The sequence below is a fragment of the Barbus barbus genome (assembly GCF_936440315.1).
Source record: "Barbus barbus genome assembly, chromosome: 19".
In the NCBI taxonomy this organism is placed as follows: domain Eukaryota; kingdom Metazoa; phylum Chordata; class Actinopteri; order Cypriniformes; family Cyprinidae; genus Barbus; species Barbus barbus.
In genome coordinates this window covers 11,968,748-11,988,587 of record NC_136747.1, presented here as the reverse complement: position 1 = coordinate 11,988,587, position 19,840 = coordinate 11,968,748, and the positions used below count along the sequence as shown (strand labels likewise).

General features: G+C 39.6%; 1 protein-coding gene across 2 annotated transcripts in view; it reads right to left on the bottom strand.

Annotated features, from left to right (window-relative positions):
• Window positions 1-19,840, bottom strand: part of LOC306885121 (protein CBFA2T1-like) — a 55,323-nt gene that overhangs the window by 13,209 nt on the left and 22,274 nt on the right. For both annotated transcript variants that reach the window (XM_079441465.1, XM_079441466.1), the window contains exons 2-5: window positions 9,397-9,534; window positions 6,946-7,187; window positions 4,282-4,371; window positions 853-1,034 (exon numbers count right to left, since the gene is read on the bottom strand). In XM_079441465.1, the coding sequence (XP_079297591.1) occupies window positions 853-1,034; window positions 4,282-4,371; window positions 6,946-7,187; window positions 9,397-9,534 (652 nt within the window). The remainder of the gene's footprint in view (window positions 1-852; window positions 1,035-4,281; window positions 4,372-6,945; window positions 7,188-9,396; window positions 9,535-19,840) is intronic.

Sequence of the window (19,840 nt, the reverse complement as noted above, 5' to 3'; positions counted from 1 at the left end):
ATACATTAGAGCTCACGCAAAAATGCAGGTATTACATAAAAAAAAGACAGATATAAAGAAAGAGAAAAATAGAGAGCTGTATATTCTTCTCTAATAACCATGGGGACCTGAGCTGATATGTATTCTCATAAGATAGCATATTAAAAATTATATTTCCTCACTGAAAAGAAGAAATAATTCTGAGCTCCCGGGAGTGAACTGATATATAAAAGCTTTTATATCTATTCTCTCAGGCTGCAACAGACATGTAGCCTTGCTCTAGTTTTATAGAGCAAATTCTCACTCATGTTCATCTCAACAGGAAGCCTCTACAGAATCTACCTGCATTCTCCAGATGTGTCTGGTTCCTCCTGGTTCTGCTCCATTAAAGGATGAGAATCCAAATGATGCATGACAATATAGACACTCATAACCTGCTGCAACCTTTCTACAGCCCTCCAGCTGTTTTACAAGCATGTATTCCTAGTCTATAGTTGTGTGTGGGTGCCTAAAGTCCACTTGCTAACAAACGAATGCTCAAATAAACATTTATTGACAACTCCTCCAAAAAATTAATTATTATGAGCTTTTGTAAGAGATTTTTCATTGTCATTACAACTTACTTTCTTTGATTATGCATTTTTATACCTTGGAAACTAGTTCTGTGATAAATTGAACATTGCTGTTTTTTATTTAAACGGTAAGAATGACTTGTGATAATCTTATAAATTACAGAAAAAATTTATTATTTGTATTTTGTCTCAAAGCAATGAAAGGTTTTTTTTTTGGCAAGTGAAACTATAGTGTGACTCTTTGAATACCAACAAAACTACATGACTGATTGATTATGATGTTCATTAACAGTTCGCTCACCTGTCAGGCGTTCTTCTCTTGCCATTCTCGTTGACGTCCATCAAGAGTTCAGACGAGTCGACAGGCGACGTGGTGCTTGTGTCCAGCAGGAGTTGCTCATGTTGGGCGAGATACTGAGCCGGGTTCTGCTTGGCCAGCCGTGCACAGTGCACCAGCTCCCTCTGCAGTAGTGGCAGGTTGGCCTGTAGGGGGAGATAGCGGTCAGGATGTGCTGAGCAGATGTAGCATGATGAAGCTGTCCACAGCCAGAGGCTCTAAACACCGTTTTTTTGTTTACTCATTATTATCATTACAGGTACATTCTTCCAAAATAAAGACACTCTTGCGCCGTTTCGAGCAGCACTCTATTGTGACCTGAAACATGCATTAGTGCCCTGGGCCCTTGATATGAGCAATCATGGTCAACATAGAAAGTGACATCTTCAAAGCAGATGGTTTGGAGGAGGGGGAGCAACGTTCGCTTTCTTTCTGTCTCATTTCCTCTGCATCTCTGTCGTGATTACTAGCTGGTTTAGCTTTCTCCGAAAGCACTTGGAGGCCTCGCCACTTCAAAGACACACTGAGGAGCATTTTCACGGCAGATGAAAGGTTTTTGTGAATCCCCATCCAGCAACAGTTGGACTATTGCAGCATCTAAACAGCACAAGGTGTTAGTTGGAGGATGATGTCTATTTTCTCTCTTTCTGTGCTTTCTTCATCTCTGTTTTCTTTCTTTTCTTTCTTTATGGCCTGTGACTCTGATCTAAGACTATAATCAAACATCTTTTCAGGGCTGGAATATTCTTCAGTGTACTCCCACTGAGCGCCTTTTCAGTGATGTAATGCCTAAAATTAGGAGCGGTGCGTTGATTGAATATTGAACGAAGCACAATGAAAGCACAGAATTTAAAGAAAGTGTGGCCAAAATTTAGCTGCTGGTCATGATGCAGAATAAATGGCAAAGATAAATACAAGTTATTCTGATTTATTTTAATGATGATAATGATGGGGATTGTTTATAAAGGACTGCCTGGTCGCCAGCTGTATGAGGTAATGGTCTGTTAGTAGTTTATGATGATAATTACCAGAGGCTAGTGAAATTGCATTGACCCTCAGTGACCTCAGACTTTCATTAAACGGTGGTCCTCATAGTTAGTGACAGTTCACATACACCATGTATACTGCAAAAATGATTTTCTTAATCAGTATTTTTGTCTTGCTTCCCAGTCTTATATCAAGAAACATTTACTTGAGAAGCAAAATGACTTAACAATTTTCTAAAAAGTTAATCAAAATGTGACTTTATAAATAAAAAATACAATATCTGCTAATGGGATAAGAAAAATAAAACTTGTTTTGTTTTTACTCTATTGACAGATATATTTCTTGTTTATACTTACCTAATTTTGACACATTTAATAGAAAACAAGACTTGATTTTGCTTTCAATCTTAATTTATCTCGTTTTAAGAATGTTTAGATATTTTTACTGGAAAACAAGATGAAACACTGAGGAAGAAAATAATTATTGCAGTGTATTTCAAAATAATGAATGAGAAAGGCTTATTCAGACATAAAAGTCAGAACAGTCTAATTTGCAATTTTATTTTTTATCATTATCGATTTTTTTTTTATTCAATCCAGTAAGATTATAGACACGCAAAGATTTGACATTTGCTTCGATTGTGTCTGAGTGTGTTCTCCAGCTCCTGTGTGGTCCATTAGCACACAGCTAATTGGAAACCAGCATATCAAACACAAGCCGCAAAGCAGTTTGCCACGTATATGTAATCCTCACTTCCTCTGCACCGCTAGCATGTGGTGAAGCGCCGACTGTGTCAGGCTGAGTACGTCTCTGAGCAATGAGGCACAGAGCCGCAGAGGAACACATGTGCTTACAGGCTTTATGGAGCCTGCTGAACGAAACGGCGGCTAAATATTACAAATTTATCAGACGAGGAATCCATTTACAGAAATCATAAACAAAAGCCATCAGCACAAAGGCCGTCTGCTGGTGTCGAATTTGGATTACATCATTAGCGTGATGCACGCTGCCCTTCCTGTAAACACTTCCCCGCAAAACCCAACTCTGACGGGAGGGTCGCTAGACAACATTAGCCTAATGAAAAAACGCTGCTAATGCACATTGTTGCAGCTGTGCTTCTGCACACTTATAAAAGCCCCAGTTCCCACAGCCATATGGTATTTGTCATTAAAGGCTCCTTTGAGGAAAACCACTAAAATTAGATGAGAGGGAGAGAGGGAGCGAGAAAAAAAATAACACAAGTTGCATCTTTGATACCACCCCTCCTGACTGGATGATACAGTAACCATATGGCGTGGAGCTGCGCGAGAGCGAGCGAGTCAGGGAAGTGTCCCTGTATGCTTCTCTGCATCCGTCAGCGACCAGCGCAACCTCTAATGGGACCGATTTCTGTGCGACAGAGCCGGCCAGGACAAGCAGTGGACAAGATGAAATGCATCTGAAAGGCGTGCTACGAAAACAGACAGACTCCTTTCCATCATCGTGGAATGGAGTAAACAACACAGATTTGATCCATCTCCACTGGTCGCTTATTTCATTATTATGGACAGGAAGACGGAAGAAAGCAAAGCGCGAGAAAAAGATGGGAAAACAGGGGGGGGGGGGGGGGGGGGGGGTGAAGGTTAGACAAAGAGGGAGGGGAACGAGTAGGTTGGAGCGCCGTGCGTAATAGCTGTCACTTACAAGCAGATGAAAACGAATGGCTAACGATTGAGGGTGGATGGATACAGCAGTCACCATATGCTCATGAGAATTTAATCTCTATCAAGCGCTGATGTCTATTTGCTACATATGTCATAAATTAACAAATTATATATTCGCTCTGCAGGCTACAATCATTTTAATCTCAAACACGATAATGTGATATAAAAGTATGGCATGTGTAACTCAAATACTTCCCATGGTCGAAAGAATAATATGCAGAGTGTTTATTTGAATGGTTCGTGTTAAGTGCTCCAACATAAACAGGCCCTGAGACACATTTAACTGTAATGAAATAAGGGCTGCAGTGACAAATGGGTGGCAGAGAGGGCAAAGGTTGATATTCTCCCAGACAACGGATAGTCTTACTGTGGTAATGGTTTCAGATGTGCCCTGCCCTCTGAAATTTGGTATGTGAGAAAAATGACGGCTGAACAAGGGTGTCCGTCGGCACGTATGAATAAATAGAGACACTGTGTAGTGGGACGGGCCCGTATGGTGTTGTTACACTGATCAATGTAGGCTCACATCATGAGAAATAAAAAAATAGGTCCCAGCGATCAAGAAACCTGATGCCTCTTTTTTGCTCATGAGGAAACCACGTAACCATTTAGGCCATTTAAAAGCGAGGGATGAAAAAAATGGAAAGCTGGGAGAAATATGTACATCTGTGCCTAAATGTTTTCCAGATTGTTTGTGCAATACCTTCAAAAAGGGGATGACAAAAGGTCGGAGTGGGAAGTTGGTCGCTTCTTGGAGTTTGGAGTGGAATTCCTCAATGGTTAGAGTGGAGTTCTGCAGGGAGAGAGGGAAAAAAGACGGTGCACGCATGAATACATGTGGAAAACATTATGTGATAATATTACTTATTGGAGGCAAAACTATATCCTGCTGAAGATTGAATGATTTGAAGACTGTAATGGGAGGCATATGGATGGCTGTGGTGAAAGGCCTCGTAAGGGGAGATTTGATCTGGAGGCTTTTACATGTGCATGTGCCGACCGCATCATCATTGCGTCAACAAGCACACGCACAAACACGTATGCAAACAAATACTGATACTGCATTGAAACTGATACTGATACTGCATCTGTAAAAAAACGTACAGATGCAGTATCACACTGCGCAGCTTGCTCGGCGAGATAAAACATGGCATAAACATCATAGCGCACGCAGAAGATATGCGGCTTAAAAAAAAAAAAAGGTGCCTTATTCCCTACCGAACTGAAATATATCTCACCCCTGTTAAACTCGGCAGTGTAAAAAAAGAGAAATTACTAATTTAAATCTTTCCTGCTCTCTGCTCTATCATCTTTTAACAGACTGATAGGACTGATAGGACACTATTTTCAATTTTCTACATGTTATTTTCAGGAGAGCTAGCAGAAGGAAAGATGGGAAAGAGAGCGGGGAGTCGTACATTTGAGAAAAATACACAGGCTTTTTTTCTCCCCTCATTTCCCAGACCTGAATTTTGTTACATTAGGCTTACATCTGTTCGGCCAGATTGCAGCGGCCTGTTTTGACAGCCAGAAAGCCTCCTTAGCTTTTCTCCAGCATCGGCGGCGCTAATTAAGTGTGTCACTCTTTTTCAATAAGGCAGAGTGGGAAGCGAATTAAAAAGAGCCACGGAAGCCAAGGGGACACAAGGAAGCCTCTGCGTGTAGACACAGCAAAAAATAAACAAATGCCCACTGAAAAAAGAGCTTTCCTTTGGAATGGCTAATTAAAGCAACCCTCCTCTAGTACAGGCTGCTATTTCACCATTGTTTATTCCATAACTACATATTAACGAAAATAACGCTGTGGTACAGCTTATGGTGCACATCTTGTCAAGTGGATTTTTTTTCTTTCTTCAGTTATGTTACTATACTTAGCTACAGATGTGTTCTATTTGATTTATTGTTGTTGGACAAACCTTTATTTTCTATGATGGAAGCCAAACAAGATTTGGTGGCAAAACCTTTTTGGTGGCAAGAAAGCAAAACAAATCAATTTCTACTGTCTGTAAACTTTTCAGGAGACACAATAATTACAAGTATCCTGTCAGAGACAACTGTTTTTTTTCTTAAAGACTATAAGTCAGACTATACACTTTACGCTATGATAGAAAATCGTGAAGAAATGGAAGTAGTGACAGATGTTTTCTTCCACATTGTGACGTACATCCGAGTGAAACAGATTATCAAAAAATAATAAAATGTACTGTATGGTGGAGACTTGGTTCAATTTATTGGTTGTTGATTGAAATATTAAATTCCAGAGTAGGGCTAGGTGATATGACCCAAAACAATGATCACAATAATTTTGTTTCATTTCGGTCGATATCGATAATTATCTCGATCAATTTAAAATCTTTATTCTATATTTCAAGTTTAAAAGCAGAGTTTTACCAGCAATTAATCCAGACCATTAATTGTGGTTTTAAACTACTCTTTATTATCAGAACATGACAAACACTTCACATTTTTAAATTCTTTCCCAGTCATGTTTCCTTTTATATGGTTAAAAGTGTAATTATGATAACTTTTTGAGTTTTAATAAAATTAACCAGTGGTCTTCCATAGTAGCTTACATTTAGATCATGATAACCTCAGTTAAAACCACACATATAACACACCTATAGGACACCTACAGGTAATTGTATGAAAAACATTATCATTTAGTATAAATGCACAAACATTATAGCTTAATCACAAAAAATACTGTAAGTATATTCTAGTACTCCTTTAATACATTATGTCTACATTAATAATATACTAAAATTCGATAAAAATATCCCACATTTCTGCCACAATACCATGGTGCAGTTAGTGTTACTAGAGTAAATCCATTGTAAATGATGGTAATTTGTAGATTGAAATACCTTCTAACTGTATCGTTGCACACAGTGTTTCTCGTGTTTGTCAGCATTGTTTCATCTGGCTTTAAAGTAGTTTAAATCACAGGGTCATTTGTGTTCTTTTCTGAATTCAAGGGCTTCAGACTTGATCTTACAGCGCTGTTTAGTGCTCGTTTGACCGAGACTCATCAGCGAATAAACGCATCTGCTATAGTGAGCTCACACTGCGCTGCCGTTTGAACTCTGTGCCGATAAACAGTCCGTGTGGCGCAGTGCTGTTTCGTTCCACTTTTGCTGCATAAATATTATATCGAACATCTATCGAACTTGCGGTAATTATCGTTTTATCACCCAGCCCTATATCAGAGACAGGTGAATGCAAGCTTGCAAGGGTGGGGTTTAAGCTGTCTAAATGATTAGAGAAGTCCTGCATATGTCACCAGAAAGAAGCCTATTATTTTACACAAATATTAAGTTTTAACAAAAAATAAAAACAAGTGCCACACAGTTTGTGACGGCAGACTTACCACAAGCCCCAACACCAGGGTACGCACTCGTTCTCCTATCTCAGGTGAGATGTCATTGCCGAACTGCTGTAGTGTCGTGAGAAAGCGCTTGAGCTTGCTGAGCTGTCTTGCGCCACAGGTCGGCGGCAGCTGTTGATTGGCCAGCGAGGACGAAGATGATGATGAAGGCCCATTGCTGAAACCATTGGGTGGAGATGGAGCTCCATTCAGTGCAGTGGGAGAGTGACTGGTGCCATTCGTTACTGGAAAACAGAAAGTTAATTATTTCTACATGCCACAAAGAGAACTTCAGCGTTTATTTTTAACCCAAGCATTCTGGAATGATTTAAAACCAAAAGATTCACATTAAACATTGCCAGGAACATTCCTTAAAAAGAAGCAGGAAGCAATCCTTTGTCAAAAATGACACTGGCGTATGAATGCCTGTGACTGACGGTGCTTGAACGAGGCTCTTGTGACAGTGGAACATTTGTTTTGAATCAGCCACGCCAGCTTTGAGAAGGAAGCCGTGCGTTCTTGCTTCCATACATCAGACATATTAAGTCCAGAGGAGGAGAATACATGTGGTCGAGTGCCCCCGTGCCACGATGACAAACATACGTGGCGGAGGGATGCAGCTTGGAATCAACGTCTCTCTAATGAGATTAGGCTGCGTGATAGCCTCGTTTGCCTGGCCTCCCTCCAACAGAACAGAAACGAGATACTTGAGCTGCATCTGGTAACAATTATATGGAGGAGAAATCAAAGCGCTTGCTTTGTTAAACCTTCAGAATGTATAATTAGAGTCTGCCTTTAAAAAGGCTTCGGATTGCTTCAGACCCGGCTTGCTTTTTGTCTCTTTTTTCATAAGCGCTAATTGCAGAGTCCAACTGATCTGTTTTTAGGAATGTAACATCAGAGAGAGGAATGTGTTTCTGCTGTTGACAGCACACCACTGCTCAATTACACTGACATGGTGCTGGGAGGCTGTGGCACGGACAGCTTTGATAGCGAGCCACTCTAGTGCTCCCCTGAGCTGGCATGTGTGATGCTCTTCGTGGCATCAGCCAGCGGGCAGAAGCAAAAATCTGCAGGTCAGAAGACAAAGGGAAATCCTGTCGACTGTAATGAGGCGAGTGCAAAACTACATATTTTTTTAAAATCATCAAAGTTGACGGATTATCCGAATGACTATACAACCAGTTGGCCTTAAATACTTGTATAATTTTACCACTTTTCCTTTTTTTGATTGTTCTGTTTTGATTTCTTTTGTTTCTGTATTTGTTTTGCATTGTAATTTTCTTAATTGTTGTCATTCTTTGTCTTTGTAAAGTAACTTTGAGCATTAGAAAGGAGCTATTATTAGTAGTAGTAATAATTAGGATGATTTATGATACCTTTCCTCTATCTCTGACATTTAAGTATGATTGTCGTATTTCACGCCCTAAAGTCATGAAGCAACTGTTACCCTGCACCTATTCTCCGGCTAATCAAAAGAAAAAAGTATAAAATAACAATGTTGGACATAATTATTAATAATCACCCATTTTACAGAACTAGTATTTAAAAAATAACATTTTATATACAAAACATCACATCCAGTTTAGCAATCATTTAGCCATGAAAATTCTAATATTTTAATGCAGTTGACCCTTCGCAGGGGGTTTGATTGACCGGTGATCATAATGCTATTTTTGTCCGACAAACATATACCTTATAGGACAGTATATTAATGTCAGTGGACTTGAACTTGAAAAATGGTGTACTGACATCTTTGCGCATTTGAAACAAGATATTGTTTGAAGTGAGGCGCTACAGCGATCTGTCACAAAACATTAAAGAGCCATAAAATGGTATTTATTGTTTGAATTTCTTACAAAATGACTAAATTTGAAAGCTGAGACCTTGTTTTATACCAAAAGTAACCTGATCTGTCTTGTCTGTCAATCGAAGCTCAAATTGGATCCGAAAATGTGACTGGAACTCCACACAGCTTCCGTACAACTCTCTATTTGATGCAAACACAACTGATTTAATATTTGAAGCACATTTCCTTTAAACCAACTAACTAGTCAACAATATTGACACATCAAGAACTATAAAAAGCTGGAAGATGAATTGGAATTCCAAATTTCGGCATGAAAGTCCAAATTTTTCAGCATGACACAAATACATAGCACAATTTTTAAATGAAACAATGCATCTCTGTAAACTCCCTTTTAAATGAACCAAATGTAAAAATCTGTACTGCAATGATCTGGCTAGGCTGACTTGGTTAAAATAGTTTAGATACTAGAAATTTATTTAGATATCCACACTTTTCAAGGAACAACAAATACACAACTGGACTCATTTTAAGAAGAGAATTTAAGGTATTTTAGGACTATTTTATACTTTCATGTCATTCATATGTATTGGTCTTATGTTGAGGTGTCCGTGTATAGGCCGAGTACAGTGTGTGCTATGACTCACATGCAGTGGGGGTGAAGGAGCTGGTCCTGGGAGCTCCCTGTGAGGTGGGGGGAGGAGGCATGGTGGGCGGAGTTAACCTGGACTGTGTTTTCACATCAGCAGGTGAGTCGGGCATGGTGGAGCGCTTCTCAGTGCGATCTGCAGAAGAAAAAGTGGAACAGTTCTTGTGAGACCTCAGTGATATCCCAACAGCTGCCTCTCCACAGCACCTGAGCTCCTGTAAGATATACGCACACAGCTACATACACGGTACACACCTTTAGAGAGTTCATAGATAGTAACACCAGTCAAATTCCAGCTGTCATCCCCATTTCCCTAATGATCAAAGACAGCGGCAATACTCTCATTAAAATGTTTCAGAAATCTGGAGGAGCCCCACAGAGGTCTTCAGCATCTACAACAGACATGTAATGTCTAAAGTACCCCGTTTCTCCAGATTAAAAAGTCAGTCGACCTATTTTACACTTGATTATGGTTAAGAATAAAAGAAACAAGTTGACTTTTAATGTACATTTTATTGCATGTGCAAAACTTGCTGTCACAGTGCTTGTGTGTTACTATGTGTTGATATGTGTTTATCATATTGCTTGCTGGTTGGTCTATGACAATCTGGTCTCTAGATATGGCCTGGGTCCATTTCAATGTAATTTCATTGTTTTACTATTTACTACAGGGTTTTAAAAAGCTAAAAATTCCACAAATAGAAAGCTGACTGTGGGCAATATCTAACACAAGACCGATCAGCACCTCTATTTTGACAAAGTGGCCACTGGTAGGGATGGAGAGGTCTGTAAGAGATTACTCCTCTGTAAGTCTTTCTTCAAATTTGGTCCAACACAGTGTTCTGGCCACTTCTGTCTAATCGTTTAAAGGGTTAGAGCCAGTGTTGTTATTGTTAACTCAAACTAAAGCTATTAAAAAAGCTATTAGCTATTAAAAAACTGCTTAAAAAACAGTTTATAAAGCTGAATTAAATATATATATATAAATATTAAATTGAAAAACTTAAATGCAATTAGAAATGTTGCCTTGGTAACTAAATTACATACAATCAGTAGAATCTTAAGTGCAAAAATTAATAAAACACACACTGAAACAAAAATAAATTGAAGTTAGAAAAATTTAAAAAGCCAAAACATAATAAAAATGACAAAAGTGCTTAACAAAATAACTCAAACGTAAACTGAAATTAAAATGAAAGCTGAATATTTAAAAATTAAAGTTACTTAAAAATAAATAGTACACAAATAATACAAAAATAACACTGGTCAGAGTTGCTTTGGAGAAGGTCAAAAGCACTAAATCATGAAACTTCTGTTGTTGTTGTTTTTGGCCGAGCACCAGCAGTGACAGTTTTTAGGGCATGTGCATCCTTACTTTAAAACCCTACACAGCACACAAAATGACATCTTGATGCTGTTTACTCCAGAAGGTCATGAATATTGCTGTTTTAGTGGTTTTACAATATCAGTATCTGTATTGACCCATCAGCACCCTTGTTCTCTCTATTTCTTACATATACACAGACATGTACGTTTTGTACCAGCTGTGGGAACACTGTGTGTCAGGGCAAGCAGCCACCCTGTGTCTGTGGCGTGTAGCCTGACTTTCCCGATTACAACAGTCCTGGGTGTCCCCCTTGACTCTGATAACAGCAGGGGCTCCTGTTTTACCCCTTCTTTTTTACTCAGCGTTCTCTTTTCAGCATGTTATACTTCACAGAAGAATATTAAATACAGACAGTTGATAATAGCTTTGTACCTCCTTTCAAAGATGTTTCACAGCTAAAGATACCAGCTATTGTTTTGCTTGCCATGTACACATTACAGTATGATCTGAAAAGAAAGGCGGGCGCTTTTAGACAACCACAGTCAGACCAGGAAAGCTCTGAACCAATTTCAGCTCTGCATGGCTCCCATTCCCTAGGCACCTCTGTGGCTGTATGTGTGCACCAGATCCTAAACATATGTGTCTGTGTAGGCTTAATCTTCCCCATACTTGCTCCCCATGCACTTTCAATCCTTTCCCCAATTGAGAACAGAGTCGTCCACACTAAAAACAAAGCTTAAGCTTTATATATTACACATGCACGGATCCATCTATCCCCACTGAGGCTAACTGTTTATTTGCTCTGATAAAGAAATGACAGGCGTAAGCAGGGGTCTTTAAACTCACACCTACACATGTGCTGATTAACCATTTTTTATCTGAGAAAAAGAAAAATGGACAGGCTATGATGGACAGGCTACTGTGAAAAATCACTGCTGGTGATGTCAATGTGACATATAATTATTTTTAATAAGGCAACTCTGCATTTGGCCCATGATATTCATTCAAAAACACAATGATAGAAATGAAATATTCTTGAGTCAGTGAAAGGGATGAGGCAAAGGAAAGTGGCATGATTCAACCTTAAAATCTCAGTATGGGGCCAGTTATTACATTGAAATGTTAACAACATGAAACGTCCAGGCACTATAATTCACAAGAGCCACAGCACAAGTCTGAAATGAATAAAATAGCCCAAGCATTAGTGTGATAGATATTCTAAACCAATATGCCTTAAAGATCGCTATAATTGGAAAATATCACATGAAATTGTGAAAAATTATATTAATTGTCCAAGACAGATAAGGTCCACGGGAAAGACTTTTATTCAGCTATGGTCTCAGAAGGAGCCCAGGGCGACATAAAAAGCAGCTTGTGGATCTACATGTGTAATTGAGGATTAACATCTGGGTCAAAGTTGGGATTTGATTGGAAAATCGGGAAAAGAGAAACAACACCGAGGCGTCTAAACCTCATCCTCTCTCCTCACCTGTTGGACAGAAATGGATGATAGGAGGTACAAAATAGGTTGTAATCTACAAGCACACGTACATGTGTGTTCACAGGTGTGCACAACATACACACTGAGATTCTGACCCTTGAAGACACAGGAAGGTATGAAAAAGTTGTGACCTCCATTCAAATCTGTCAGCACAACATATTCATCATGCTTCATATTTCCTTCACTGTTTCTTCTGAAATATTACACATCAGACAACTTAAAAGCATTGCACTTCCATAGTGTGTGTCATCCTATGTTCAAGTGAAATAATACTCACTATAATACATCTCACTTTTATACTGGTAGGATGGATGAATTCCGCACAAAGAACAAACAATGACTGTAAAAACCCCAAAAATGTTCAGGTAAAAGCCTTCTCTACTTTTTATATTATAATCTCATTATTTCCATTAGACCAAGAGAGTCTGGAAAAACTAGGTATTACATACATGGTATGGAGTGCAGGGTACATATGCAGAATTTTAAAAATATTTTATCTCCTGTTAGTCAAAGTAAAAGTGACTGCCAATAAAACTGCATTATACAAGAGCAGCATTAAACCCACCTAAAAGAGGTAGACTGCGCAAATATGTTGTGGACAAAAGACATGCATAACTCAATTCAAATGAGTTCCCACTTGGAGTGGAAAAGAAGCAATTGTGCATTTTAAACAGGCTCAAAAACATACCCAGAGTGTACATCCATCTTGCCCTGATTCATAAAGTTAATCTGCGCAGTTAACGCACAGAGTGCATTTGTTTGGCAGTTACCTTGCCTTTCAAAACGGGAAATTGGTGGACGAGCGCCACAGATGAATATTAGGTGGGCCACCACGGATATTGATGCAGCAAGAGATTTAATGTGGCTCCCAGGAAGGACGATGAAGTGCTTTCCATTTTCCTGTTCGGCAAGGTCTTTTATGGCTTTTCAAAAGAGCTCTCGAGTAATATGGATCGCCATTAAACGGCACGCCAAACTGAGCATTAGAAAGCACCGACTCGCTCATCTTCACTCTATGCCTGGTCATTTTTCATGACCCGACAGTGGCAGTGAACATCTTGCTACGATGTGACTGGCTTTTCTAGCTGCTCCCCTTATATCTTTGTGCTCATATCCCCAATATGCATGCAAAAACACACACAGAAGTCAAAGAGGAATAAAAAACTTTCACACTATTTTATGAGACCACTACTAAAGACCAGCATGATTTGGTGCAGAACTGAGTCACATCTTTCAGGTTCAGTTAGTCAGTTTGCCTCTAGGATCTAAACAGTCAGCTGTGCTTGCCGTCTATTTCTACAATTTTCCATGAAGTTGAATAAAAAAGCAACTCTTTGCGATTTAATGGGCATTTAAATTGTATTTATATTGAATGATAACATCCACCATCCATAAAACCGAGACACCACATAGGTGTCTCAAAGTCTCTTCTGTAAACAGAATTATGTTTCACATTTTTTTGTTTTTATTTGATTAAAAAACAAATTTGTTTCATGGAGACAATTAGACTAAATAGTACATAATCTACAAAGAATATTACATAGAAATCCAAAACAAACCAATCAAACAGCTAACCAACTATGGTCTTGTCAATGTGCTGGAATGGATAATGGACACTTTTTCTGTTTTTTTTTTAAGCTTTAAACTAATAGTCTCTACTTTTGTATCCTAGATTTCAACATCACTCTTTAAAAATCCCATGTTATTTATCCATTAGTCCATTAGTCTGATCTGCTCCTTTCATACATACACCCTGTGTTAGATCTTCTTGAGGTAACGTAACCAGAAGAAAACATGAGACTGTTCTTATGTTTGATGCACACAGCGCGACTTACATGTCTCTTACATCACTCACTGCACAAGTAGTAATGTTCAGCTCATTCCACAGTGGGTAAAACAGACATCTGTATACACATGCAGTACATGAGGAAAAAGAGGGTCATGAATAATCTCATTCATTTTCTTCTTGTGTATTAAAAACCCTCCCCGTGTGCAAACATGTTATAAATTTAAGAATCACGCCAATGCATCTCTGCTTTTGTGCCATTGTGAAAAACGGTAAAGCTGCAGCTACATTCATCCTCCCACACACCAGCTAAAGTTGCTTATTCACTTAGCAAGTTAGTATAGAAGCTTTGTGAAACCTAATTGGCTGTGATGATTCAGCTTTATATTTCTGTAGTGACCGCAGCAATGCAGAAATCCACACGGTTATGTGTTTGCAGGAAGTTCAGGGAGGGTTTCTCCCCATAGGAACATTGTTTTCGTTCCTCGGAGAAAAGCTGTGCCCACTAACGTGAAGCAAGATGTGTCAAAGCCACAGGAAGCCAATCAGCTGCATACTAATGCCGACAAGATGGCTGCTTATAGCGGACTCATGCTCATCAGATCAGGGTCACGAGGTGCGGGAGGCAAAGACAGAGAACACCTTTCAGAGGAGACGTCTACTGGGATAGATAGCACTGTGAAAGTAGGTGACGAAGGTGGCGTTACAACCAGCTGCTGCGCTTCAGAGCCGCCATGCATTAAAGATGAAGAAGTCAGTAATGTGGTGAGAACGAGAGAGAGAGAGAACATCGACTCTTCGGATAATTGGAATTCAGATGCCGTCTCAGGTATCCGAGGCCGAGGGTGAACTGGGAGAGTGTGTTGCGTTGGTATGAATACATTATGAACTTGTGCACGCCGATGCACCATGCAATCATCTCCGCCAGATGGAACGGCGCACGGAGCACGGCCCATCAAACCCTGCCGGCTTGTCAGGGAAGATGTATGGATGCCCCCACCCTCCTGGAAGTCATTCCCAACACTTATTCCGCTCATTCTCCCTGCAACAAAGCCTGTCCCTTTGGATCTCCATCTTCCTCTCCGTCTCGTTCCCTCTCTCCCTGAGCCCTCACTTTTCAAGGCTTCTCCCCAGGTGCAATTGTTTTCCCGAGCCCCACTTGGCCGGCGCCAGGTGGTGTGCCAACGTTCCATTCCATCCCATCAAATGACGCGCGCGCTGAAGGGACCTGCATCAGTCTGTGCTCACTCAAGAGTTACCAACCCACCCAACCACCAACCGCAGCGCACAGCAACCTGTGCACTCCGATATTTAAAGAGATTGCACTCTTCCGTCAGGCTCTTTCCGCAGCACGCCCAACTGAGATGTTATTTCTGGATTACAACAGACGTATGAATCATTCCGCCTCTTAAACGTGCCGTAAATGCCATCATCGGTTACCGATGGTAGTAACCTTTAAAAGAAAGTGATTTCACACTATAGCTACCCACTTTGATGCCAGTCGTGCCGACTTAAGTGGACACTGACAAGTGGGCACTGTTAGTTTTACAGTGTGGCTATAATGTGAGATAATGCGTTCCAGGAGCATTTCTGCAGTAAATAGAAAAGGCCGGGAACCATCTGCTGATCCATTTCAAAATATAGTCTTGCGTCAAAGAAAAAAAAAAGACTGACCAATAAAACAGATGCAGCGTTTATAGTGGAAGTCACTCTTTTTTCCTTCGTCCTCTTCTTCAAAATGGATTTATCTTAACGTCTGTTTTAACCATCTGTTGAAATAAGGCCCCGTTGGCATGAAGCGCAGAGGAAGAAAACAAGTGTAGAGGAACAATAAAAGTGATTCACGGTTGCTGTTACGCATCCGTTGAAATCGCAGAGATTTGTGCAATATCTTGTTGCCAGACTTTAAAAAAAAGAGGAAAAGGATAAATCCTTAAAGGCTGTGAGAGTGCAAGACCTCACAGGGGAACTCGCATAGGAAACACTTGTAATCTTCTCTCGTGCCTCATCAGACAATCATAATTGAAATGGGAACAATGAAGGTTCTGCAATTACACTACGAGCACAACTGCAATTTCCAGCATCTTTTGAACAAACAGTAAATAATTATTTACTGACTTCTTATCTAGAGAGGCAGAATTAGAGCATTTTTCAATAAAAGGCCTTTCATACTGAGATTAGTGCTCTCAAACGCTAGTATGAAGCTCGTCCAACTCTCAAGTCAATGACTCACTCAGCTTCCTGGCATGAGCAGATGCCAGCTGAAAAGTGGGGAGAAAGAGAGAGAGAAACAGAGAAAGACGGCACATGCAATATGGCTCAGCACCTAGACACATGGCTTTAACTGGCTATCCACCAACATTGCTGTGTTTTTCACTGTCTCTCATTAGCAGCGTGTAGGTTAAAGTCACACACGTCCTCGTGGGATTTGTGCTTGGTCCACAAGCAACACTCTGTCATTGAAAAAAGTTTGTTTGGTGAAAACAACATCGCATAAACAGAACATCACATGGCCAGAAAAAGTAGACATTCCCAACTTGTGATAGACTGATATATATTGAGCAATATTGGGCCATTTTGAGATTATAACTGTGCCCGCTTGGCAGATTAATACAGTGATACTTTCCCCTTGTGTCTGTTCTAGCATCTACAATCGGATTTATCGACGTTTCTTTGTTTTTGAATGTTTCTATGCAGCTAATTTAGCTTTTAACTGCTCGTGAGACTTCATGGAGTCAACTTTGTCTCAGATGTTTCCCATTAAAAGATTTAACATAAAAACAGATATGAAAATTTTTTCTCCTAGACAGCAATGTGATGACGGAAAGAAAATATCTTTCTAGGTCTCATCCATACACTTTCTTTATTCTGAGATAAATCCTTATTTAGAAATTCAGATCTCAACAATGTCTTAAACTGTGCTCAGATTTGCCAAGATACCAAAGACTGATGAAAAAAAAGAGAAATATTAATATGACCTCAAATATTTCCCATTAGATTCAGCCAAGACTAATTACATCAGATTTCTCTTCAGTCTTTGGTATCCTGGCAAATCACAGCTTGAGGTATTATGGAGATCTCTTCAGAATCTCTAAAGGATTGTTAGAGTTAAAATTTTCTGAATAAATCTGAGCTTAATGAGACACACAAAAGTCTTCTGCTCTCCATTTAAACTCATCAGCTGTCTTTGGTAAACACTCCTCCAATCAAACATTTGGAACAAATCAAACATCTACTCATTCATTATTATCACTCATTTCTACACTTTAAAATAAGTTATCAAAACTTGACACTTTTGATAAAACTATTAAATAAAGTTTAATTTTGTAAAGAAAATATTTGTCTACAAAACCTATGTCAAACATTTAAGCATAAGCTTTCGTATAAAATATTTTTTTTCATTAAAGAAAATGATCAAATCAGTCCAAAACGTTGACTGGTGGTCGCATAAGTGGTCATATCATTTTATCAATTGTAAGTATATCTGTGTACACTGTCATTAAATCATATTATGAATACATCAGCAACATATTAGCCACTGAATAACTCATATCGATCAACAACATGCAACTACTGACAGCAGTCTAGACTGAAAGAAGCCAGAGAAGTTCATGAGGTTCCCACAAATAGCCCTGGAGGTTCTCAGAACGCTAAGAGAACACGTCAGATGTTTCATCCATATCCATATACAACTCCTGTCCTCTCCTGCAGTTCAAGCAGTCTGCAATTACCTCTGCACTCTGCTCATTGCCCTCAGCACCACTCAAACCTGCAAATTGCAGGCCTTTATCCACTTATTCACTTTATTCATTTCAGCCACTTATTCTCACTGGCTGTGGCAGCTACGAACGGACGTCTCTCCACGCCTGGCAACAAAAGCGTGGCAAAGTCCCTGATGCTAGGACGAGTTGAGCCCACGGTGGTGGATGCCAAATTAATTTTCGACAGATAATAAAGAGACTCATGTTTACATTAACATAACGCTATTTTACCACAGTCAAAAATGTGAGCAAATAAAATATTGCTCTCGCTAACTGAAAACACAGCTACGTGTTAAAAGAATTACTGACAGGCATAGAAGAGGTGGGGGGGGGGGGGGGGGGGGGGGGGGGGCAATTGCAAGAAAAAAGAGAGACCCTGGCAGCAGAATGACGGTTTATTTCTGCTGGGACCTCTGTCTGCAAGTGTTTTGCAAGTGACAGAAGCCATGTGTTCAAAATTAGAGTGAGTTAAGTCTGCTGTGCAGAAAAATATGTCGACAATTTATGAAACGCAGTCCTGGATGGAGATTTACTAAGTAGAACCAGATTCACAAAACAACTAACCCCCCCTGCCCAATTACTGTGTGCACACACACAAACTGTCTCTGTCTCTCTCTTTCCCTCCTCTTCCCCTCCACGAGACCTTAAAAATGGTTCGAGTCACATCTGGCAGGCAGGAGACGCAGGAGATGGTGGAGTATGACCTATCGTCAGGGCACTTCCACCCTGAGCACTTTTCTGTGTGTGTGTGTGCGCGCGCATGATTGTGGCACTGGCCACAGTTTGCTAATGGCTTTCAGTACAAGGAACTGAGGCATAGCTCCAGGCAATGACTGCTCCTCCACCGATTGGCTGCCATCACTGAGTGGCTTCTTAATGACTAAATACACTCTAGAGAGTCCGTCTTTAACGTTTAAACGGGTCAAAAGCCTTGTTGCCATGCTAGGCAAAAAACAAGAAATTGCATGGAAAACATCTTATACAACAGTTACAAAGCCAGAGGTAGAGATACTTGTTTTCATATTACCCAAGAGAACAACTTTTATCTCGTTACAGCAGCATAACACGCAAGTAAAATATTGCAAACTGACAAAGTGCATCAGAAAATGTACAAAAACGCAAAAAAACTACAAGACTAAAGGAGGAGAGTCTGTTTCCATATTACCCAAGAAAACGACCTTTTTTTGTTATAGTATCGCATTGCACCATCAATATATAGAGAACTGAGAAAGTGTGATACAAATGTATTGTAAAAAGCCCTCTGGCTAATAAACATCAAGCAGAAAATAAAAGCACTTAGTGTGGTTTTTCTACAAAAAGAATGACTTTTCAGCACAACAGAAAAATCCATACGCAAAATAATGCAAATAAAGCATGTTTCAAATCTAAACTTATTTTAGAGTAGCATTAACTGCAAGTGAAATATTTTGAACTAAGAGAGTGTTTAAGAAAAAAATCATACAAAAACATTTTTGTTTAACAAGAAAACATACAAAACTAGTTGGTGGTGATAGCCTTGTGGGGAACGTGCCAATATATATAGCGCAATTGCACTTTGGGTGTCCCGAGTTCGAATCATGCCTCGCGGACCTTTCCTGATCTTGTCCCCCCTCTTTCTTCCACTCGCTTCCTGTTAGATTCCCATTGTCCTATCAAGAACAATGCAACCCCCCCCCCAAACAAACAAACATACAAAACTACAAACACCTAAGCCTGGTGTCTATACTACCCAAGAAAACAACATTTTTGTTATATTTGTGAGCGAAATATCGCAATCTAAGAAAATGCATTGAAAACGCATTATACAAAAATTGCTGACTTTCAATTTGTAACATAACTTGCAACCAAATATTGCAAACTAAGAGACTTTTAAACACTGTATGAAAACACAAAAATGCTTCAAAACTACAGGAGCTTTGTCATGTTTCCAAATTACCAAAAAAGAACGCCCTTTATCTCATTACAGTAGCATATTATTGCAAACTGAGAACATGCGTTAAAAACACGCTGTACGAAAACACTCTTGCTAACAAAAAAGCTATAAAACTACAGGCGGAGAGTAAGGAG